General features: G+C 38.9%; 1 protein-coding gene across 4 annotated transcripts in view; it reads left to right on the plus strand.

Annotated features, from left to right (window-relative positions):
* LOC118274534 (homeobox protein cut) overlaps positions 1–20774 on the plus strand; it is a 231004-nt gene extending 210230 nt beyond the window's left edge. For all 4 annotated transcript variants that reach the window (XM_050697010.1, XM_050697011.1, XM_035592078.2 and 1 more), the window contains 3 exons: positions 11219–11400; positions 19349–19485; positions 20212–20774. In XM_050697010.1, the coding sequence (XP_050552967.1) occupies positions 11219–11400; positions 19349–19485; positions 20212–20759 (867 nt within the window). In that variant the 3' untranslated portion in view covers positions 20760–20774. The remainder of the gene's footprint in view (positions 1–11218; positions 11401–19348; positions 19486–20211) is intronic.
* The last annotated feature ends 3193 nt before the right edge of the window (positions 20775–23967 follow it).

Below are 23967 nucleotides of genomic sequence, written 5' to 3' on the forward strand. Positions count from 1 at the left end.
GATTCAATCCACGTTTCGTTTAACAACAAGTAGGTTAGGTACTAACTTTTATCTAATATTGTTTTTTTCTCAATCATATGTCTAACATTTTTCCAAACTTTTATTAACAAATTAAACGTTAAGTTTCTATTTTGTACCATAAAATTTTATCATATTGAATGACACACAAAGGCACCCCAAAATCTCAAAGACAGTCGAAACTTGAAAATCTTCAATAAATACACATCGTACCGAAACTTGGTACATTTTAAACTCCATTACTTATCACTCTCTCAATCCACATGTACTTAATTACACTTGGCAAATACAATGACGTCACATCGATAGATAGATACGTACCGAAGACGGGGGGGAAGCCGGGGAAGATAGGAATCGTATGTTTTCGGATTAATTCGTTCGTGAAATCGTCTCGTCCCGATAAGAATGGTAACTGCTCTGTACTAATTGAATCTACAATTGCGTTGGCATGTCTGATTTCATTAGTCGTCTGTGTGTGTGAGGAGCGCTCTAAGTATCCGAACTGATGGATGCTCTTCAAAGTTTCGCCGGTGAAATTTTTGCCGATATTGGTTTCGTTAGGGCTTCTGTTTCTGTTTTATATTTTTTGGCAAGTTTTCAGTTGAAGGGTTGGATCGAGGCAACTTTTAGATTTATGTGCGAGCTTTGATTTTTGTTGAAGTATCAAAATTGGAAATTAGTAACATGAATAAGGTTGGTAGATTCTATTTGCCAAACATTTGAGCATTCACCGTTGAATCGCAACGCAATCGAACCGCCAAAACTTTCTGAATACATCACCTACGTAACTTAGTTTCTCTTTGGGATACACAGAATCTCAAAAGTTGTCTATACGAATACACAAACATCTTATTGAAAACCCTCATTCAATTCAAAACAACGGAACGGGTCCAAAGCGTGAATTGTTTCAGAATAATGGTATTTATATGCTACATTGGTTTCAAGGGAAATCACTCTTTGGAATAGTCCATAACGTCTGCTTGTGTCGGCGTATCGCCGCGAAGAATGGCGTTACACGGAGAACCTCCGTTTACTGCGTTGTACGTGAAAATGCGAATCCAGAATTCGATATTACTTAAACTCGTATTGAAACCGGTGGGGGGAAGATTCGGAATATTAAACATTCACGTTTATTAGTTTGTCCTCAACGTATTTGGTAGTCTAAACGGGGGTAGTTTTCGATGGGAAACTTGGAAAGTGTGTTAACGAGTTCACCCCCAGCGAGTGTAGTCGATTTTCCTAATGGGTATAACATTTTAGTCGATTGTGTCAGTTTTGAACTAACTTTTGATGTAAGTTAAGTAAGTAGTGGTGACGGCTCACTGCACTAATGGGCTTGATTCGGCCATCGAACGGTACCCGCCTGTATTTGTCGCTACAGATCGAATTCGTTATGGGACAAAACTATACCAAATTGTGGACCTTCTGTTTACCTCCAAATATGTATGAAGGTATATCAATATCACAGGGAGGCATCAAAACCAAAAATAATATCTTACATAAAAGCACAAGCACTCATGAGTTGAGCCTATCCATTAAAATTAATCAAAAATTCAATATGACGACAAATTCTTTATGAAAAAATCCGCTCTTAATCGATGGCTCTCGAAAAAAAATCGTCAAAAGAAAATTGGTATCGTATGATCTCCGCTGCACAGATAGCTAAAGGGGCCCACAAAGGCAGCTATCGGAAGGAAAACGAAAGGGTAATGCGGGCATAAGATGCGCATCGACACACACGGCCTAATCACGACACTCCCCTCCACCCACCGCCCAACTTTTGCATATTGCCCAAATTGCCCCTACCTCCCTTAGCTTCGCCGCTAAGCGTACATTTTTGCTGGCCGGATAACTCGTTAGTTTGCCGGTTTTTTAGTATTTCTTATTCAATTTTCAACCCTATTGCACTTGGATACGGCTCCGTCTGTGTTTCGGCGCGTCTGCCAATGTTTTGTTTGTAGTGTAAGGGTGTCATGACGTTTGAGGGATGTTTCGACTCAGAGGACTTCTTAATTGTGAGCGTGCAGTTTTGCTATTGATTTTTTAATGTGTCTCTATGTATGGCGGGCGGGGGTCTGTTTAAGTACGTTTTCGTATATTCATTTAGTGATAAAGTATGAATGTATTGTTCGGGAGGACAGAGGGAATATTTGAGTGTTTGATCTTTGTTACGTCGCCAAATGAGAAGCAAACATTCGCGTTTTGAAGGTGTTCAGTAAAAGACTTAAACAGCCGTCGCGTCGTCATTACGTTAATTGTTAAAACTATACCGGGACAGCAATTAGCGCAAAAAAGTGTAATTCATATAAACAAAGATTAAACAAAACACGTCCATTGGTAGTTCGTTAAAACACTCAAAGTATATAATTATGGCACAGAATAGTACCAAAGACGCCGCTCTTTAGCAAACCTGTCTATAATTCCTTCTCAGCCATAGAGTAAGTTGTAGACAGGCATTCAGGGCTCGCGACGGTAAAACAGAATTATAACCTCGTATTATACCTGTCATTTTATTTTTTATTTTGGGAACTGTCAATAATTACGAAAGATCGCATTTTGTTTCATCATAGAGAATTCGTGGTATTTCCAGTTTTTAAAGATAAGTTTTATTGTTTTATTTAATTAGTCATGAATTTTCCCATTCAGTTGTTAGTCACCAAATCGAGATAATATTAAACAAATAAGTTGTAAAGGTTGACTGAGTTGATCGCATCTAACGTCTGAAGTTGTGAAGTGTCTCGCCTGCACCAGCGGCGTACTCTATGACATTAATCTCTATCTTGTTAAATTATAATAATTGCATCAACATTTAATAACTGCGTTTCATTACACGCATTTACCTTTTCTCGTTTTAAAAGGAATTATTTTCTAGAAATTACTAACCCACTTTGAAAAAACATGGAGACTTGTAATTAATGTCAATTTTATTTATAATTACGCGTCGAGCGCCGCCAGATGGCGGTATTTGCGTAAAAACGAGACCGGCCCATGAGCTATGCGATAATATAAATATTTCTTACAATATTAGACTTGAGTATCTGTGCTACTATTTTATTATTTTAATCTATGACCGCATTCCTGTTCGAGCTTACTTTGTGCTAATATGGAATTATTTAACTGGCGCGTCCTTAATTGTTTAATAAAGGTACAAATACTTTTATGTTGCCATCGTAAAAAAAGATAATTATAATCATACTCGGTGGTCTTGTAGTACAAAATTTTAATGGTTGTAAGTATTGCTTAGGCGTCATCAATATGTCGTGTTACAACGTGTAATTTGTTGCTATCAACGTCTAGATGTCGTAGGGAGTGATATGAGCAACAATTCAGTACAATTAGACGCATTATTGTAACAATGGTAACGACACGGTGCATTGTGGCCCGTCCTTGTGCACAATGCCGTAGGTGACGATCTTACGATATAAATAGGTTAAGTTAACTTCCTTGATTACTATAATGGCTACAGTTCAAATTGTCTTGTATCAGCTACTAATTATATGTGACTATAGAACCTTTTCAAGATTCTTAAATTGATTTCGATGTTCTAAACGTCTCTTGGCTTGGTAATTCAGCCATTAATATGGTCGGCAAAGTTACGATACTTACAAAATATTTCCTAAAGGTAAATAGAACTGCATACGGTCTCATTTAATCAACATAATTACTAATCAACTAATACTTTCAACTTGTAGTGTCTATTTACCCTTCATAGACGAGGGAATTAACGATATTTGTAGAGTACAAAACAAAATATCGTTTTCCATTCTCTTTATCTTGTCATATTATTTGCTTACGAAGGCTGCATACGGGCGGACAGCGACGTATGGCAACACTGGATGTTCAGCACTTATTGTTAGCGTTTGAAAATAGAATGAGCGCAGTTTGAATTTTGAATCGTATTGTTCGATGTTTGAAGTTATGTTTTTTTTTAAGAAAGTCAAATATTAACGAATTATTTTATTTAATACTAAATATTGGCCGGTTATTTTTTTCAAATTTGTTTTAGTTTGTCATTCTTAAAATACCTAAATGTTTTTAAACTCGTAGTGCCTATATTATGTACAAATCTAACCATGTAATAATTTAAAGTTTCAAATCTGTCTACAAAGGGTAAAAATCGAATCCGTAATTCGAAGTTCCCCATTAAGTTTTATCATCACACAGTGCCCGTTTCCAGTAACATTACATCTGCACTCGTTCCCCCTTCTTCCATTCTATTTGCACAACTCCTTAATGCTTTATTTCGTTTGTGTGCTTAGTCTAATTAGAAAACTCCGAATCTACTAATGGCTAATATCGAATTTTAGCTCCTTTTGCTTTAGTAAGTCTTCGTATTATCAAATTACATTCTTTAGACAGGCTCATGTGAGTTCATGCAGCGAAGTCGATTAAAAAATGAAGTTAATATTGAATCGATTGTGAGTTATGACTTTATGAGCCTTTTACTTAATTGAAAATTTCCTATGATTACTCAAATGTCAATTTCGAAATAAGAACACATATTTCCCGCCACTACTTTAAAAAATGGCTTCGTTCTAGTATAAGATCATTGTGACAGGCACAATTTCGTCAATCTCCGGCTCGTTCCGGCGAATCGGAACGTGTTCCGATTAAGTAAGACGTGATTCAGGCACGAAGCACTTCAGGAAGACATCGGAACACGCTTGAATTGAACTGTTCTAAGACATTGTTCGATTAAACACGGGAATAGATTTCCCTAACTAGAATCGAGATTGGAAAATTATTTTGTTTTTAAGATGTGAGTTTTGTAAGAAAAATTCTATATCAATATTATAAAGTGTTGAAACTTCCACGATGAGTTAGCGTTCCCCTTAATTTCCAGTCCGATTTAAATCCTCGCGTTATCGCACGAAACAGAATAACTGTAGGTGAAATTGTTGAAAAATAAATGTGATAAAACGAAGCGATACGTGGGTAACAATAAATTAAAATAATTATCGCCTCTTTTCGGGGGTAGAATGCAAAGGCTTCGCGATCAGCTGCTCGGTAACGGCACGAAGGCGCTAAATTCTGCTCACCACTGATTGTAGTGATTTGTATCGCGTTTACTTCACTTTTTTACATGCTATACGAAAATAAATTACAATCTATTTACAAAATAAGGAAAATTAAAGCTGGATTTTATGACTGAAGAAATATTGTTACAAAATAATAATTTAAAGAATGTTATCGAAACCAAAATGAAAGAATATAAATCACATTCTAACACTCACACCTCGGTGGTAAGGCAGACAGAAAAAAAAAGTAACAACACACCATAGTTCTTGAAACAAACCATTTTAATTGCACTACGAAACAATATTTTATCCATGGTATGCATTTTTTCCGAGCGCCCCCGACGGCGGCCGTTACTCAAAATAATCTAGGCTAGATATCGCACCCCCACGTGATCTACTGCCCCGGCCACGGAAGAAACACGTTTCACTTGATATTTTTCTTTTAATCCCGAATGACGTCTGGACGTAATTGGCGGGCTATTTCTACGTCGCGTGAGGTTGGTAGCGTGCTATGTTATGTTGGTATTGGTGGTTAACGTTCGAAATTTTAAAATTATGTAGTTGCTAAAAAGTGTCTTAACAAATTAATGCGTCACTTTTAAGTGTTAGAATCTTCCAAAATAAATTGAACCCAATAGATATCTATGTATCTGTCTGTATCGTATAATCATATCTCCCAAACATAACAAACAAAGTTTTGAGTACGAAACAACAAACACCAATCAAATGTGCCGCTCCAATAAACCGTGGAACGAGCGACCGCACAACCTGTACAAACTCAATCAGCCTACAACAATCGGTATCCAATAACTCGCACACGTACCGACTGAACTTATCATCGAAATCAAAACAGCGACACCCCAATAACGCGAAGTCACAACCACAACAGGCGAAACTTAGTTTTCCATTCGGTTTTATAACGGCGGACGATAGACAGGCAATAAATGAGCTCCCACAACTTATAATTGCTTCATTTCGTTGTCGACTCAAACCGAGAACTATGCAGTTTGCATTCGGCTTGTCCGTGTCGTGTTTCCAAATGATAATTGGATTTGTCAATAAAAACTATCGCTGAAATCGCATGACAGCTATCTGATTGCCAAATCATTTCTGAAATATGCTATTGTAACAAATCTTGGCCCAGACGATACTTTGGCATAAAAGCAATTAGTGGCGTATACCTAGAAAAGAAAATTCATAAAGCTTTTCATTAAAGTGAAACCCAAAACAAAACACGAGTAAAAAACCTGATAGCTCCGTCAATCCCGAGTCTTATATTTGCCCGACGTTCCACAAATATCCTTCATTCAACGTTAATCACGTCTGTTACACGGTTCATTAAAAACTATCTACTATTTAATACTGACAGAATCTCACGTGTAGAGTTCCTAAACACGAACTGACAGCATCGAAAAAGTAATAATCGAAATGATCACGATTCATCGCTATGTTTATCCGAACGCCACCGACGTATCATGTCAAAAGTGCATGGACAAGTTCCATGTCGGCGTTTGCCGTTAAAATATACTCCAAAAACAAATCACCAAGCCAAACTCAACCCTAACGCCTACACAATAATAGAAATATTAATTTTGTACAATCCCCGTTTGCCTGTGCTTATTAATTTTTAGCATTTTCACGCCGCACATTCGATATGACACGTGATTGATGATCGCGACGTTCATTGTCAATCAAACTGTTACTGTAAAAGCATTTACCGAAATGTGAATATTTATGAATCACAAATGTTTGTCCCGTGAAATACGTTAAAATAATAATTCACATTCGGCCGTTTTAATTCCGATAGATGCGATGACAGCTGAAGAGCACGTAATAAACGGATAGTAGGAATCTTTTTGAAACTCGCGTTCAACTGTTCAATCATTCGTGTCGTTTATCATCTTTTTTCCAAACGAAACGAAACTCGTCGCGTCAAACTAGACAGACTATAGATGACGTAAAAAGAAAAACCGCCGTCCCGCCGTAGAAGCTTTCCGAACGTCTTTTTGTTCGTGCAGTTGGTATTGCTCGCGCGTTCGAATTCGAAATTTGAAATTTCCCGCTTAAATGTCGGCCTAATAAATGTTTCCCGACAATTCGCGATTTTCGAAGGGTCACCACATACAACCGAAGAGTCGGGACATCATTTTCAGCTTTAATTAATTAACAACTAGGCTTAATGTTTCGGTGCAATTTTAATGATCCAATGCAGATATTCAGTGCGGTGTAGTATAACAAAATGACTGACATTGAGGGGCGCTGCAGGTGAGTAATACAAAGATATATAGCCTTAAAGGCTTAATAGATATGAAAGCCATTAGCGAAACTAATTTCATTTAATTAAATTGAGTATAATAAATAGAATTACATATTTTAACAAGACTAACTAGTAGATAGCAAATGTGTTTTAAAGATTGCTTCGAACACATTAATTCTTTTCGAACTCCTCGGTCTAGCTCTGAACGGGACGTGTCCCGCGGACTCCGGACAGATATTGCCCTTAAACTGTTTGACCACTTTGACAGATCGCCAGCATGAACTCTTTCTGACGTCAAAATGGCGTATTAGGTTTTTTTAGTGAGTTGTCTGTCATCACTTCCTTTGTGATTGAGCACTGCATTGACGCATTGTGCCTCAAATTGATTCTGTTTTGTTACTTTATTGGGCTTTAGACAATCGACGCGGTCGACATCTTTGTTGCTTTTTCATCGATCTTGGAAAGATAAAAGAGGTTATGCTTTTGAGAAATAGAATAAAAAGCGATCGTCCTTTGTAGCTCAATTTTGTGGATTGGCTTTTGGCGAGCTGTTCTCATTTCGTGCTTCTTCGGTTCGTTTCATTTGTATTGGAGTCGAGATTGGCTTTTAAGCTTATTTTAGAAGAAAGTTGGATTGTGGCACTCGGTGAAATGTAAGAGTAGGTTTGCAATTGTTTCTTTTGCTCGCCATGGCTATAAATAAAGCTGAGCATATTATCACCATATAAAAGTAGGTGTAAGGTAGAATCGAGCACGTCTGATAACCCGCCGGGGACGGTGGCGGATTTATGGGCCGAGACTCGACCATTTGCATCGGAAGGAACACAGCTAAGAATGCGAAGCGACGCACGCAGCGCCCTCTGTCTGCCGTGACAGTTCTAGGTTGAAAAATGAATTGCTTTGGTACAGTTTTTATTTACAGTGTAAAACGAGAGTGAGGATGATGAAGGCAAAACAACAGCGTACCTGAGTAACAAAATAAATTGTGAACTTTCCCCCATTAAAGTACAGTCAGCTAAATTAACAAACGACTTAACGTCACCGAATAAACTAGTAACTACGGGGGAATGAAGTCCCAAAAAATCCCATCTAGAAGTCAAAACAAAGTTGCTAACACATGTAAATCTCACCAAATTGTCCAAAAGGTCTTTTTTAAACGATCCGTACGAGAGGTATTCGAGTTAATCGACGTCACAGTGGGGTGATCACAGACCCTGCCGGCCACGCTGTAATTATACTAAAAATGTGGTAGACTTCAATAAAAAGCTGAAACTGTGACGGGCGGCGGTCGAAAACATAATTGTCCATAGTAATGATTGTAGGTAATTGTACGAGGGTTACCCTTAACCCTTCGCTGAAGGAACAACCCTTGGAGGCTGGCTAAGATGCGGGCGGCCAGCGGGGACTGGCGCAGTTAAACAAAATGCAATAACATGAGAACACGGGGCTTACAATAAAGGGAAACTTGAAGTCTAAAGCATTTACTCATAATTTTGAGATAAATTACAAATTGTATTCAGCTGAAGTGGAAAGGCCAACAAGCAAAATAAACTTTTTTTCCTCATAGCCCGCCCCGCTACCGCTCTTAACATAAAACTAAGTTAATAGGTGCGGTCAGTGCAGGTCCGAATTAAGACAATAATTACTCGCGGTGCTGTCTGCCCGAATTTTCGTTTCGGCTAATACTTTTTATGGGGCGACTGTACTATCCTGAATGACGGTGTCCCTGTTTACATGCCTATAAAGTAGTATTCCGCATTGGCAATTTTCACCTTTGAAAATTTTAAAGAAACTCCCAACTTCATTTTGAGAAAAGAAGGAAAATTATAAATAACCCAATTTATTTTTATATCCTATTAAAATGATATAGTTATGTAAATAAACATTAGCTACAATAAAATATAAACCAAAAATTATAAAAAAAATAAACAATAATAACGATACGAAAAAATGCCGCGAAAAAATCGAGTTGACGTATTCGAGTGGCATCCATTTTTTATAAGCACGTTCTTCATGTCAAAATATTTCATTTGTTCTCATTACTTATTCTATATTATTATAAGTATTACAATCATAATGATGTCTGAAGGTTATTTTTCAGTTTTTTACAACGTTCTATAAAGAGGCCGAGTTGTAATGGAAGATTATTTACGACAGATCTCCAAGGCTGGTTCAAACAAAACTGACAATATTTACTGACGCATTATTTCACTGATACGTATTAAGACATCGATGTCAAGGCGTCATATTCATTAAGTGATTTTTAACCGTATTTTGGTGACGATAAGAAATAATTTCGATCGCATTCAGAACTACGTATTCATTGTTTAAAAAAATATCTGTACAATGTTACTAATTATATATCTTCATAGTCTCGATGAGTCTAACCTAACAAAAAATCTATAGCTTGACTTATACATTGGAAAATTTTACAAAACCACAATAATTGAATTACTTAACCACATTTATTTGTGTTTAATTTTAATTACAAATTGTATAATTTATTTCCTGTGTGCTTATCTGCAATAATCGCTAAATGAACGATAATGACGGCGATAAATCATACGTAAGTATCTATGATGTTTTATTTAAAAAGGTAACTAAAGCTGAAGACTTCATGGAAAATTCTAAGACAGAAATACAGAAAACAAAAACAAGGAAAATACAAACCCAAAAATACTATCCAAATTTCATAACACGACAATACTTAAGTAACAAACTAGCCACATACGTTTTTAGCAACCGACAACCATTGCTGGGTCGAAAAACAAACTCTCAAATTCAAGCTTTTCCTTCATCGAAACAGTTCTGATAACCTCAAAATCATTCCTTATAACAATCATACAAACTCGGATCGGAAAACCGTCTCAAGACATATCCAGGGTCATACGGCGTCCGTGATTTCCGTCGCATCTATCTACACGATACGCATCTTCACGCCCGAGCGCCGACGACACCCCACCTGACGGCAGCGCCAACAATTGATATCTTCCGAAGGTCGGGTAATAACATGCTGAGAGCTATCCGACCAGCACCCACGTACCCACACAAAACACACCTCGCCTCTATCACAACCACATAAAGCCCAAAATCCAACAGCCACCACCACAACCACCTCCCAACCTAACCTTGCACTACGGTGCTGATTTTATGAATAGATCGTCAATTGTCGAACGGAAACGCGAACTAAAATTAGTTTTTAGTATTCAGTTAGTAAATAATACGATTGGAACTTCTTTTGATTTACTCGATATCCAGTTTAATTGTTGTTTCTTTTGTTAGCTTCTATTATTATATTCGATAATTACGGAAAACCCCGAAATGGTTTAGCTATAAAGCGTTATACGTTATTAATTTCTGTGTTGCCAAGCTGGTGTAAGACAATTACGATACACGTGTATCATTTGCTAGGAAAAAATAAATTCAGAAACGAAGTAGGTATTATTTTATTATGAGAAATGAACAATGATATAGTAAATAACAGTAACTAGGCCCTCCTATACCGGCTGTAGGTGTCATTATAACACGATGGCACAATTTTAAATATTTATTTTATTATTAAAAATGTCTGATAGCGTCACCTGTGTCTTTATCGTTAAAGATTGATCTACATAATAACAGAGTTAGATGCTTTTATTGTGCACACAGATAACACAAGATAATTATATGAAATTATATTCTTTAGAAAATACTGGCGACATTTTTTATGTCGTAATGTTATTATTTTAATGTTGGTAGTTCTGGCTCGAACGTTATGAAATTGTCTTGGATTTTTCATTGGAACATATAGAAGTTCTAATAGCGTAACTGATATGAATCTTTATATTCTCAAAGAAAGAACTTACACGACTGGAAATATGATTACTCTATTTATTTTATTTTTGATTCAAACCGTACTAACAAATATTATTTCCATTGTCCCCAGATCGCCCAACTAGTAGATGACGTGCGCCGTCTCCAGGCATCGCTGACAGCGCTGCAGGAAGCCCATGCTCAGCAGCTGCAGCGGCTAGAAGAGCGGCTGGACGAGAAGAAACAGCACATTGCCAGGCTGGAAGCGAGGCTCGACACACAGAGGGACTATGATGATATCAAGAGAGAAATCAGGTGAGTATCTGTCGTTCTGGTTAACTTCGGAGCCAGGATTTGTTTTCTTTAACCTTTTTTTGGTAGGGTCTTAGATTTGACGTCAAATGTTTAGTAGCGATTGAAAAGTACCTTTTGAAAAGTGCAAGGAATCGTTAAACAATTTTTGTTAAAGCCGTAATGTCTGCTCTTCAGAACTGACTAAAGATGATAAAACATTTTTAATTAGGACGGTTAAGCCTTTCGATCTTTCTAAAGCTACTGATGATTTGTAATTTGCTCCCACACATGAAAGAAGGTATAAGACCACTTGAGAGAAAATCAATAAGTGATTAATTTCAACCGATCGATCGGTATTATCAGGTACAAAACAGGGATAGAAGGTAGAGGCTGTATAAAAATGTTAAAGTCCACAAAGGAGCACGTGTTAATAAACTTGATAAGGCGCGTATCTCGGTCGTTCACCTGCGCACAGATTATATCTGTTAGTTCAACAAGCCTTGAATGTGGTCGGCGTACTGGCGGCAAATGATCTTGGCGGTACTGCTACGAAACTTAGCTGCATTTCCTTGTTCAGTTTACTTTACAACGGATAAAACTGTGATACAGCTTACACTCGACTTTAACACAAGTAAAGGGTCAATAAAATGTCCAAAATATATCTAATGATGACACACGACCACGTCAATTTTTGTTTCAAACTGGACTGTTTCATTTTCCTCATTTGGGTTTTCCCAGAAACTCATGACTGAATGAGAATACTACAGCAAAATTTGCTATTCCATGAAGAACAACAGTATTGTGTAGTTAATTCCAGTCTATGCACGCACGCATCCCAGACAGATTGCTATCTTCTGTGCCATTTTTAAGTTCACATTCACCTCGAGATACGAAAAGAATTAGACGCCGCCATTTATTTACCAAGCAGCCAATAAAACTAAATGAACGGTTAAATCAATGCGGCATTTTCTACGTAAACATCTTAGAACCAACGTTTACATGAAAGTTTATTGTCTTATCGTACGTCAGAGAGGATTAACTCTTTCACCATACAACAAACATTAGAACTAGAAACGGTATGATAATCCGAGTTAACTTAATGTCACTTGGGTACATACATCCAATGTATCATTGTGTGTTTTGACTGCATTCTGTTTGCTTTCCGTACCTTTGACTGATAAGCAGGCGCCTTCCAGTCACACCCTGGCTGTGTTTGATTACTTCGTTACTCGATTATGATATGCATCTACGTTGTTAAACATATCTCGTACATAGAGCTTTTATACACACATAGCTCGTTTATCTATAGAGGCAATGAAGAAAAACAGGTCTGGAACGAATTACACCTCAACGATATTACCGATCGCTTCAGTTGCTTCTAATTGTTCTTGACGGTTTTATAGTTCTCAATCTTCGTAAAACTAAAAACCCATTCGACGTCTGCCACACAACTCGACGTACTCCCCAAGCTGCTGTCACCCTATTGTTTAGACAGCTTGCTCCAACAAGTACCAGTTAATTACCAGGCACCCATCTTAAAGGATCTTTTATGGAGTTCCGAGTATTTAATGTTGTTTTTCAAACAAGGATTGAGTCGTCACTTTGAGATCAGACGTCCGTGGTTTTTGGTGCCTTTTGTGATATCTGAGATACTTCCTCGCGCGGTACTTGTGTAGTGACGTGTAAACACTCACCTCCTGTGACAATGACAGCTCTCTTAAATTTTACATCACCAGCACTTAACGTTTTACATCTCCCAACTACTTGACCACTTCAAGCAACACACATAAGTAGAGCACTACTAACAAACATGACCATAAACCGAACATTTCCAAATACATCAAAATGTATGCATCGGTAAACTAAACCCATTTGACAGTAAACAGTATCCACCCACCGGCTCCCAGAGAGTCACCGAGGAGGTCCAAACACATTTTTTTCTTCCGCCACAAATCGAAAACCACTTGTCCCGTCGAACTTGTGTCCCACCTCGCACACCTACGCTAAACGTTCGAGATAAGGAATTTAGCGGCCTCCCCTAAGTTTACACTATATATTGATACAAAAATCGCTCCCTGAGAACTTTAAAAGGTGACTTTTTTATTTTTCCTGTCGCATCAGTGGGAAATATAAATAGAATTATCGAGGGATGTTAATATTTTGACGCGATACTGGGATGAATGGGAAATTATTTCGGTTCGAAAACAATAGTCGGCCGGCGGAAGTTCTTTATTAGTGTGCTAATTGCTAATGATCCAGACAACGCACCTTTAGCTGGAATATTTGGTAGTTGCTAATGTTAATGTGTCCAAAATTATCTGAATCTATATAATCGATATAGTTACTTGAACATACTTCTCGTCATACCACAAGATCATTGACCTACCATTATCTCATCATCAAAGCATCTATTATCCTATCTTTACACTGTTTCAAAAGCTTTGTAACCGCTTACATCATTCTTACCGGAATCCATAATCCCCATCGATGGCAGAGTTTCCCACGAGCTAATAGTGTAATCAGGCGATCAGTCAACATCCTTCGGAACAATCTATCACCTGCGCCGCTGATAACTGATAGCGTTAATTAGCACTCTCCGCGGAGTCTCACATCAGGTGCTTTCGTCATTCCAGGATGTGACAGGGTGTCGGGGCTTCGGGAAGTTTGCTGTTAGCATGCACTTGTATAGATTGGTTTTACTAACAATAATGTGCAAACTATTAGGATATTGCTGAATATGATACATACAAGAATGTTGTAGATAAAGATGTCACATTCGAAGCTCGTATAGAATGTCTGTAGAACAATATTGGATGGAAATAATCTTTAATTAGCCATCACCTTGACTCTGACAGGTTTCGCGATAAAAATATCCGTAGGTATCTCTGGTAATTTTCTTCTGAAATGAGTGTCTAAAACAAGAGCACAACAATAAAACACGAGCCGGCACAATGGCAGCAGCGGCACAAAGGGCCACTCCGTCTATTAATACATCGCAACAACATCCCAAAACCAATGTTTTGATGTGTTTAATGTGTTGCTCCACCAATACGGTGTCATACCGGCGGCGCCTTTGATGCACCGTCAAAGATCACATCACAGGCGCCGACATCGCGACATAAAATCAACACTGTGCAAACACGATAAAAAAGGCGTATTTTAACATTAATAAAATGTCGATCGATTACGGTTTACGACGGGAAATCGGAAATTGGGACGCGACGTTAATTATAATCTACAGATCAGCTGACTGCACGTGAAAATATTTTGTTGGAAATAATGATGTAGCGATATTTATAGCTGTTTTATTCGGACATCGGAAGGTCAAAGCTAAACACGCTGCGTTTTGTGAACAAGCAACTTTGAGACAAAGAGCAGACGATTTAATTTCCAATAAGTATAGGTAATATCTTCTACCCCCACTAAGCCCAAAGCAAAAACACGAAGAAGCAGAAATCCGTCGACATCCCAATAACAAAGCACACATAACAGACACATTATCTGTCCACACGACACAATATGATAGAAAAATAAACGGAAACCTCCCATTTCAATTATTGCTACCAGCACGCGAATGGCCGACATTTGGTATCTTTCCCATGATCGCTTTCCTTTGCCAACAAAAGATAAGTTCTAATCCTATAAGATGTATAATTCCCGATATAAACATAGAAGGCACCTGCACTGGTTTATTGCTTATTTATTCCGGTTCTCAAGCAAGGATTAAGTTATAGCCAGCCCCCGAAGATTAAAGCTTAATGGAGGGAGCAATGGATTGATTTCTGAACGCGGTTCCCGCCAAATCTCCGCTTAACTTGGCTTGGGCGTCATTACGTTCGATTTATTTGTTGTCTGTGTTTCTTTGAGGGCTTTTGGTGAGATATTAAATTAAATTCTCCGTTCCAACATATTTCCTGCTAAAAATAGAAATTTTTTGGTGTCTGTTAGTTAAACGGATCATTATCAAACAAAATAATCAGCGTTTTTGGGTTCATTATAATTAAAAGAAACTAAAATATGAACACAATGTTGACACGTCGAAGACGAAATACAGAAAAAAAGTCAAATAAAGAGCTGTAGCTGGTTATCTCGTGTTTAATTAACATCTAAGCACACAAGATTTACATAATTTCAAAGAAACATTCTCTTATATTATGTGTCGAGTGTTTGTCCCTATATATCAATATGAGAGCCTATCGTAGACACCTGTTCTCATTTGCTTAGGCGATGTTTGTCTTACATTTAACGCAAGTTTAGCCTAACACTGTCGCACACAAATTATCAACTAATTTACGTTGCCCGACGATTTCTGATGCCATAAAGAATGCCCGACGACCCTAAGCTTTTTACTGTGTTTGCTCAACATACGTTTGTAGTTTGGAAGAAACGTCTGACACTGGGAAACTTTGTGTCAATACAACTTTATTTAGACATAGCCAATGGACGATTCTCGGATTTTCAAGTGTTCGGTTCGTGTACAAAGGCGTTAGTGACCAATCGATCAGTGATTGGTCAGCGCCGCGGGGGCGGGGCGACGTTATCGGCGATCGCGTTGATACTGCGCCGTGACGTCACGTTTATTGTCAGACGCATCGATGGCAGCACTCGATATTAGATATTTGAATACAATTGATATTGTTACACGCGTGCTGACTTTACATAGGCGCCATTTTTCTTTTTCTGATTGGAACGATTCGTTGATAAGGATCCAAAGCCGGCACTTAGTAGCTGCTGTTCAAACAAGATGATCTCGTAAGTTTATTGGTAATGAAACCGCTCAGCCCCCATCGACACGGCACAATAAAACAAGGTAAAGAACTCGACAGGAATTCGTAATTCGCTAATCAATATTGAAACATCCCTTTACTGGAGCACCCCTTTGGAAATATGTCTTTGAAATATTCCTTTTGAAGGGTTGAACAGTGCAGGGACGATCAATCGACATTTTGTCACAGATTTTGAAATATGATAGTCATTCGCGGGTTATTTGTCTCACGGTGTGTTGCGGGAAATTGTTGCGAACAAAATTGATGGACTTTCTTTTCAAAGATTTGTTTAATGTGCCAAAGAGCAATACTAATATTTTAAAGACAGTTTACAAGACAACTTAAACCATGTCAATAGTTAACCAAATAGAGTAGCATCCATTAAAAAAGTTAGTTCCACAACCACTAAACAAGCTGATTCTAAAATCAAAGTTAACCCTAACGACACCGATAGCAGAATATTTAAGGCCTAAACACACAATGTTTTAAAAGTTAACCCACTAATTAATTCAAAGTTAGGTAAGCGCACATCGGTTACATTGGGCGCATCAAATATTCAATGTGTACACGCCTTACACTGAAGGCTTTTGGTCGAAGACAAAGATGCTTTTAAGCTTTCATTTAGGATAGGGGGAAGGTGTTGAGTAGCTGCGACACATTTAGGGCATAAACTTTGTTTAAAAGCAGGTAACACTAGACGATATTGTTCAAAGAGACTGGATGAAAAGCCCAATAGTCAAAACTGAATACAATTAAAAATAACATCTATTTTAAATGAGGACAAAAAAAAATAACATTCTCCATTCGAAATATGAAATTTCATATCCTGGAATTCTATATTCCAAATTCGAATGAGTGACAAGAGAGCATAGACATAAAAAAGATAAAACCTTAACAGCCGACGCCACTCTAACACACTAAGCTAGGATGTCGTCACTTCCCAACTGTGTCATCGCTGTTTATAATGTATCAGTTTTAAAACCCTCGTAAACATTAGCCGTCTTCCTTGGTAGTTACATTTTGTGGGAGTTTCCGAACTTCCATGTAATGTACGGACATTTTGCTACACTTACTTTAGCTGTATGAGTGGAAATTTCTTACCTTTTTTCACCAGAAACCTTTTTAAGACAAAGCGATTACTTACCTACAGTTTCCAAGCAAAATCACCGATATTCGTACTCAAATGCATTCAGTGTTAAATCGTTTAGATACAGACGAGTGGCGTCGAGAGTCAACAATAGTTTATCTGTATTCCCTTTGAGACGGTGCTTCAACGAACGCGTCTAAGCTTTAAACAATATACGTACCTACGTTGGCATTGCGAATGATTTTGATAGCAGTTTAGTGAAATGTTCAAAATTTATGATCGAACAATGCAAGTAAATGATAGTAAACATTCTTATATTCCCTATGCATGTCATAGGACCTTAAATTCAGTACTTATTGCCATAAAACTGCACCATTACAAGACAGTAATATGACGCCATATTTAAAAAATCTGAACTGCAATTCCTTGTAAGCGCATCGCAGTCACGATTCGGAACTAACTTCTAATATCTTGCTGTTAGCTTCATTGGGGAACTTTGTTAATGTTCTTTTAGTTTTAATTGTCATTGTAAAGGTGAAAAAGACTAGGAACTTTATGGATAATTAGTATGTAAAAGGGATTTTAAAAGTGGTCTCCTAATCATCACTTCTAAACTCTCTATCATCAAATCTATCTAAAAGATATTCTTAAAATACTCCTTAAATAATTAACAAAATATAAGACCCGTAGTATCTAACAAAGTAAACATCACTATAAATTCAGTGAGCAACGGAATGGCTTGCAACCAAAATCGCACACACACAGCGAAGTTCCCAACACCTCCGAGATTCGGCACTGCCGACTACCGATCAACGATTTAATTGGCGATATATTAAATTGTAATTAAGGTGCAACCCTATTGTGTAGGTGTTACTACCGAGTCGACCCAACTAGTTGACCAACTGATCCATAAACTAGAATCTTTGTACAAAGTCCAGCGATTAGTTGCCCGATTCGAATTGAAAATTCGGTGCAGTCGGTCGATTTGTTGCCCGTTCAATCGTGTACCGTAATTTACCTTAACAATATGTTGTTGATAGTTTTATTGGGACCTGCCTACCTCTGTTTCAATATCTTTGGATGGTAATAAACGAAAAATAGTGCCACGTAGGTCGCAATCTTACTGATTTTTTGCACACGTGTAAACTAAGTCGAAAGGCTTGAAAGAAACAGCACCATTGTTCAATTATCTATTTCCTCGTTCTCAGTGAATAATCCCTTGAAAGTAATTACTTATTACACACGTGTATGTTAAAATTATCTAATTATCGTAATAGCAACCAACGTAAGCTATTTTATTGTTCATATTCTTAATAAACAAGAAGGTACTTCAACAATAAACAATTGACGTCATTCATTAGAATATAATGTTCAAAAAGTTATAAAAGGTCCACCTACCTACGTAAGTAGTTCGAATAAACAATAAATAAACACTCTTGCTTGATACATAACACGTGTGAAGTTAATAAACATTAAAAAATGGACAATACAATTTTTTTGAGAAAAATATTATACAGAAATGATATAATGCTCATAACATAATTCCTCACCTTTTACTAATAAAGTAATGAAATATAATATGAGCGAGTGCTTCATAAACCCAGCCGTAAAGGCAGGCAACCATACAGCTTCCTACAATGTACATAAAATAATACCAATAAACGAACGGCAGGTACCGAGGGCCTTATCTCCTAATAGCCGTAAGATACCGTTCAAAGCGGCCCAATCTCAATAAATTTATTAAAGGAATATTGCCAATAGAGACCCAGCACATCCTATTAATTAAAATACTTAATTAATTCACCTGGAAATTGTTTAATCAATTCACTTTTGACCCAATTTATTGGGGTAAATCGAACTGTGACCCAACGTCTTGTGATAATTAAAAGCTTTATATTACAATCGCGTAATCTATAGGATTGTGTTTTAATTATGATCACGGCGCCCGTGTTTGGGTAAGGTGGAAGGGAGCACTCATGGCGACTCTTAATTGTTTTCCTAATTTGTACGAGAAAATCTGCTCTCGCGAAATTTCACTCTTTTCTCCGCCTTCATGATTTGTCCTAATGATGTAGTTGTGTTCGGTGTAGCTAACAGTATATTTTCCTTGTTCCAGCATGCTCCGAGCCCTCGACCTGGGTGGCGGGGAGCGGTCTCTAGACCGCAAGCCTGAGCTGCGCTCGCCGAGCACCGCGCCCTCGCTGCGGGACCACTCGGCCGAGCGCGAGCGGAGCGCCGAGCGCCGGGACACAGGTACGTCACTAGCATTGACCCACGAGTATGTTGACTGGACAAAGGCAACACTACCTACATACAGACAAAGCTTAGGGTTGCCAACCGCTCCATTCAGTTTAGTCGAGTTTCGATTTGTTGTTAACTCCTTGCATTCAACCCGAATGACGACACCACAACTGTTGGCGAGACGTCGCTTCGCGCTGGATGCTCGGCATCATCGTCGTCAAGTGAACATTGGAAGTCGATCGCGGCAATGCACGTTCGATGTTTCAAACCTTGTGTATGTCCGTAGCTAGTTCGTGTTCGCTTCACTTTTCTGTCCGCTAAAAAACAACAATTCGCAAAAAAACGCGCGGAGTACGAGGAATATCCAGTTCCCACCACCTCAGCCATGCCGCTCACGGACGCGCGTAATCGTTTCAAACTTAGGCTTTAGAATTCGGAGCATGCCATGATGCCGACATGAGAGACGCCGCGCGCGCATTAAAGATTCGTACGCCGTTGCAGTTCCCACCACCTCAGCCATGCCGCTCACGGACGCGCGTAATCGTTTCAAACTTAGGCTTTAGAATTCGGAGCATGCCATGATGCCGACATGAGAGACGCCGCGCGCGCATTAAAGATTCGTACGCCGTTGCCGAATGATTGCGACGCTTACGAGCGTGCGTGCTAGCCCTGCCCTGCCCCGCCCCGCCCCACCCCGTCCCGTCCTCGTGTTCCCGCGTAACCGTGCTCTCACCGCAGGTGTGGAGGAGTGGCCCAGCACGCCGCCGCCGCTCAACAACAACACCACGCACCACAACAACAACGGGCCCACGCCGCTGCCGCTGCCCCCGCCGAGCCCCTTCCGCTTCGAGGAGCACCGCACCTACAGGTTCGCCGAGGACATGGGTCCGCTCCCGCCAGGAGCTCTCGTGGGACGACTCGGCGACTCCCTCATCCCCAAAGGCGACCCTATGGAGGCGCGACTACAAGAGATGCTCAGATACAACATCGACAAATACGCCAACACCAACTTGGACACGCTGCACATAAGCCGGAGAGTGCGAGAGCTGCTGTCGGTGCACAACATTGGCCAGAGACTGTTTGCCAAGTACGTGTTGGGGCTGTCGCAGGGCACGGTGTCGGAACTGCTGTCGAAGCCGAAGCCGTGGGACAAGCTGACGGAGAAGGGCCGCGACTCGTACAGCAAGATGCACGCGTGGGCCTGCGACGAGGCCGCCATCATGCTGCTCAAGTCACTGATCCCTAAAAAAGGTATTTTCTATACACATTCATTCACGTCTGATTAGATATTATTGCGGAATTTACGTTAAGTATTGCGTTATATTGTGTAAATGGTTCAATATTTTTTGTCGTGCGAATATCCCCAATGAATGTGAATACCAGTGTACATCTTCCATTTGATTTCCAAATATGCTACACTGGTATTCGCAGTTTCGTATTTTAGCTCTGAACGTACCAAAATGTTGCTAAACTTATCAGACGACGTATAATTCTGACAAAACGATGTAATCACGTTTGGTACGTCGCCGGGCTACGATCATCAATTCCTTTAACACGAATCATCTGAACGGTTTGACGCGTCGGTTATCTTAGCTTGTCAAGTTTACCTGACAATACAAGTCATCAATCACAGCACCACTCGCCTACGAATACAAAAGATGTTTACATTTTCCGCGTCAATCACTTTACACGCGAATATTGATCAATCTTTGCAAATTACGGTCAATCAACGCGTACGCTAGGAAAATTCGATGTTTGACAATTCAGAACGCACTCGAAGCTTCTTCATATAGTTCCGCACTATTTTTGTTTTTTCTTTTACACTTTTATTTTATTTTTGTTTTGTTCCTTTTACACCTGTCCACGTTCCTCTTCCTTTATCCTTGTATCCTGTCGCGTGCGGAGTATCAGGTACTGCCAGCGCGGAGGAAGCGAGGGGCAAGTAAACATCTCCTCTGTTTTAATCGCAGTTTATTGTTTTTGTCTCTAATTACCGACGTTCATACATTGTATCAGCATTTGACCAACGACTATTTGTATCTTGTTCTTAACCATTTCATACAGGGGTTTGGTCGCGAACAACGAAATAAGGGAAATAATTGTACAAATACATAAAGATTACTGATTCTACAAGATAATTTGAAGTTGGAAGCAAGTTATCTCAAAATACGAGTCCATTTGTAACATAAATGTGTATGGAAATGGAAAAGCGGAGCGGACACGCACTCGGTGCTAACTACGAACTTGCCGCAAAGCGATAGCGTTCACATTCAGTTACATAGCATAGCAACTGCAACTGTCACTCGGCTGCTTTGTATAGTTGCATGGCACAACTTTAACAAGTATATGTACACTCTGAATTTACACAGTTTAACATATACCAACTAACGTTGTTTAGACACCTACGATAACGAACTTAACAAATATAGTTTACTTATTAGAAATATTAACACTAGCCATTAGAATAATTTGAGAATCGATATTAAGCTTTCGATGATTAACTATTGATATTTCTATCAATTGCTTTCCAAGCTTGTGGTGTACACGTAATACGAGCACGATACGAAATTCGGTGGAATTAAAAAGAACGTCCTCATTGTAAGGCTGTGTACACATTAACGACAATGCACGACAAAGTATAAATCTGCGAATACAATGGACTCTTGTGTATTAGCCTTTGTCCCCATCGATAGGGATGAGCTCAAATAGATTGAATTTCAGATAATTCCCGGAAGGGTTACGGTTTTCTTATTTCGCTGCGATGTTGTGCGGTTTTCGTTTTCTATTCTGGTTATTGCTGATTGGTGTTTTGGCCACGTTTATGGGGTTATTATGCAGGGAAGACGGATGCATTTCCCCTTTTTAGCGGATTTTCGTTTGTCCGCGGAAATTTTAATCGCTGTAATTCGTCGAAACGAAAACAATGGCTCGGAGTCTCTTTGATATCTTTCTGTTCTCTTTGTATTGATGTTTTATGAGCGTTTGGATCGGGACGAGTGCTAGGTGGTAATGGCAGCTCATTCGTCACGCTACATACGTAATCAATCCAAGCAGCTATCGTGGGAAGCAATTACTTCCGATTGCGGATACTTTTCTTAGATTCAATCAGATGATACTTGAGTCTTAGATACTGATGGTTGGAAAGATTTTCTCACAGCACATTTCAGTACCTAATACAAAACAGTTGCAAATCTGTAAAGGTTGTTCAGAACTAGCCTTTACCTAGAATCTCAACTGAAATAAAGCTGCCCAAGTTTAGTGCAGCGCCCAGCTGCTGCTACCGGTCCTGGGGCAACAGAATCGTAAACTAGCGTACAATAACGTCAATACTGTTACGTAAGTACTAAGCAGCAACGTATCATTTCGCCGCAACGTTATGGGTGTCGGCTATTTCCCAGTTCCCACGATACACATGCATAATGTCCGTTCGTCCGTTCGTTGCGAAACGATTGTTGTTCGTGGTTCACACGCGACAACACGACTGTTGCGCCAAAGTAGGCTGTACGCTGTACGCTGTGTTCAAAATAAGAATGAGACATCGCCGGCCATCTTGTGACGGTTGAACTGTCAAATTTGAATTTGACAGAACGATGACTTTCATTTTTTTTCTAGATTTTTTTTTGTTTGACTCTTCTAACTGAATGTTGTGTATAAATTAATTTTCTATTAAATTAATTGCTCAAACGTCACACGCACCATAAGTAAGGCGGATCAATTAAAACTGACTCCTCTAACCTTCTGCCCTCCTATAAACTGGCCGTAATTTATTCAGCTCGTACTTCTACACGTACACTCTATCATCGACAGTTTTTGCATTAGTCTATAGTTTATGGCGCAATAACATTACTTAGCTAAGTTTTAATTATTATTATTTATTTTTATTGTTCGTTAACATGTAGTAGTAAGTAATCAACGGTTTTTCCGCTTTATTTTTTACTTTAATGTAATAAAGTAAGTGTAAGTGCATATCTAGATCGGACATAAATTACGTAATAATAGTTAGGTACATCGAATGGTTGGTTAGACTTACTGGTCCAGCCACATTTCTCTCAACCAATTAATGGTGGAAGCTAACAAAAGTTTAGCATGTACCGAGCAGACGATTACACGGTCTAATTACAAGTAAATAGTGATGTACAAATTTTACGGTATTAGGCAACGTCTGTCGTGACTGAGTTCTGTTTCCGAAGATGCGCGCGGACTATAAATCGGAGAGTATCGCTGTACGGCGGCGAGACAATAGTATTATATTATGTTTCACGGACACTACACACTACACTACACTCGGATGTAAGTTGCTGCCGTTCTTTATTCATACAATCCTTCATTCCAATTAAGTTTAATAATGGTGGTCGTAATTATTGCACTTATTACTCGTACGGTTCAGTGACGAAATGCTATAACGCAGCCGTCTAGTTGTTTATGATCAGTACAATCGAACAGCCTATCGGTAAAGATGAGCATCGCAGTCGGTGCTCGTGCAGGCAGTAGTAA

This window comes from Spodoptera frugiperda, chromosome 11 (genome assembly GCF_023101765.2).
Source record: "Spodoptera frugiperda isolate SF20-4 chromosome 11, AGI-APGP_CSIRO_Sfru_2.0, whole genome shotgun sequence".
Taxonomy (NCBI): Eukaryota; Metazoa; Arthropoda; class Insecta; order Lepidoptera; family Noctuidae; genus Spodoptera; species Spodoptera frugiperda.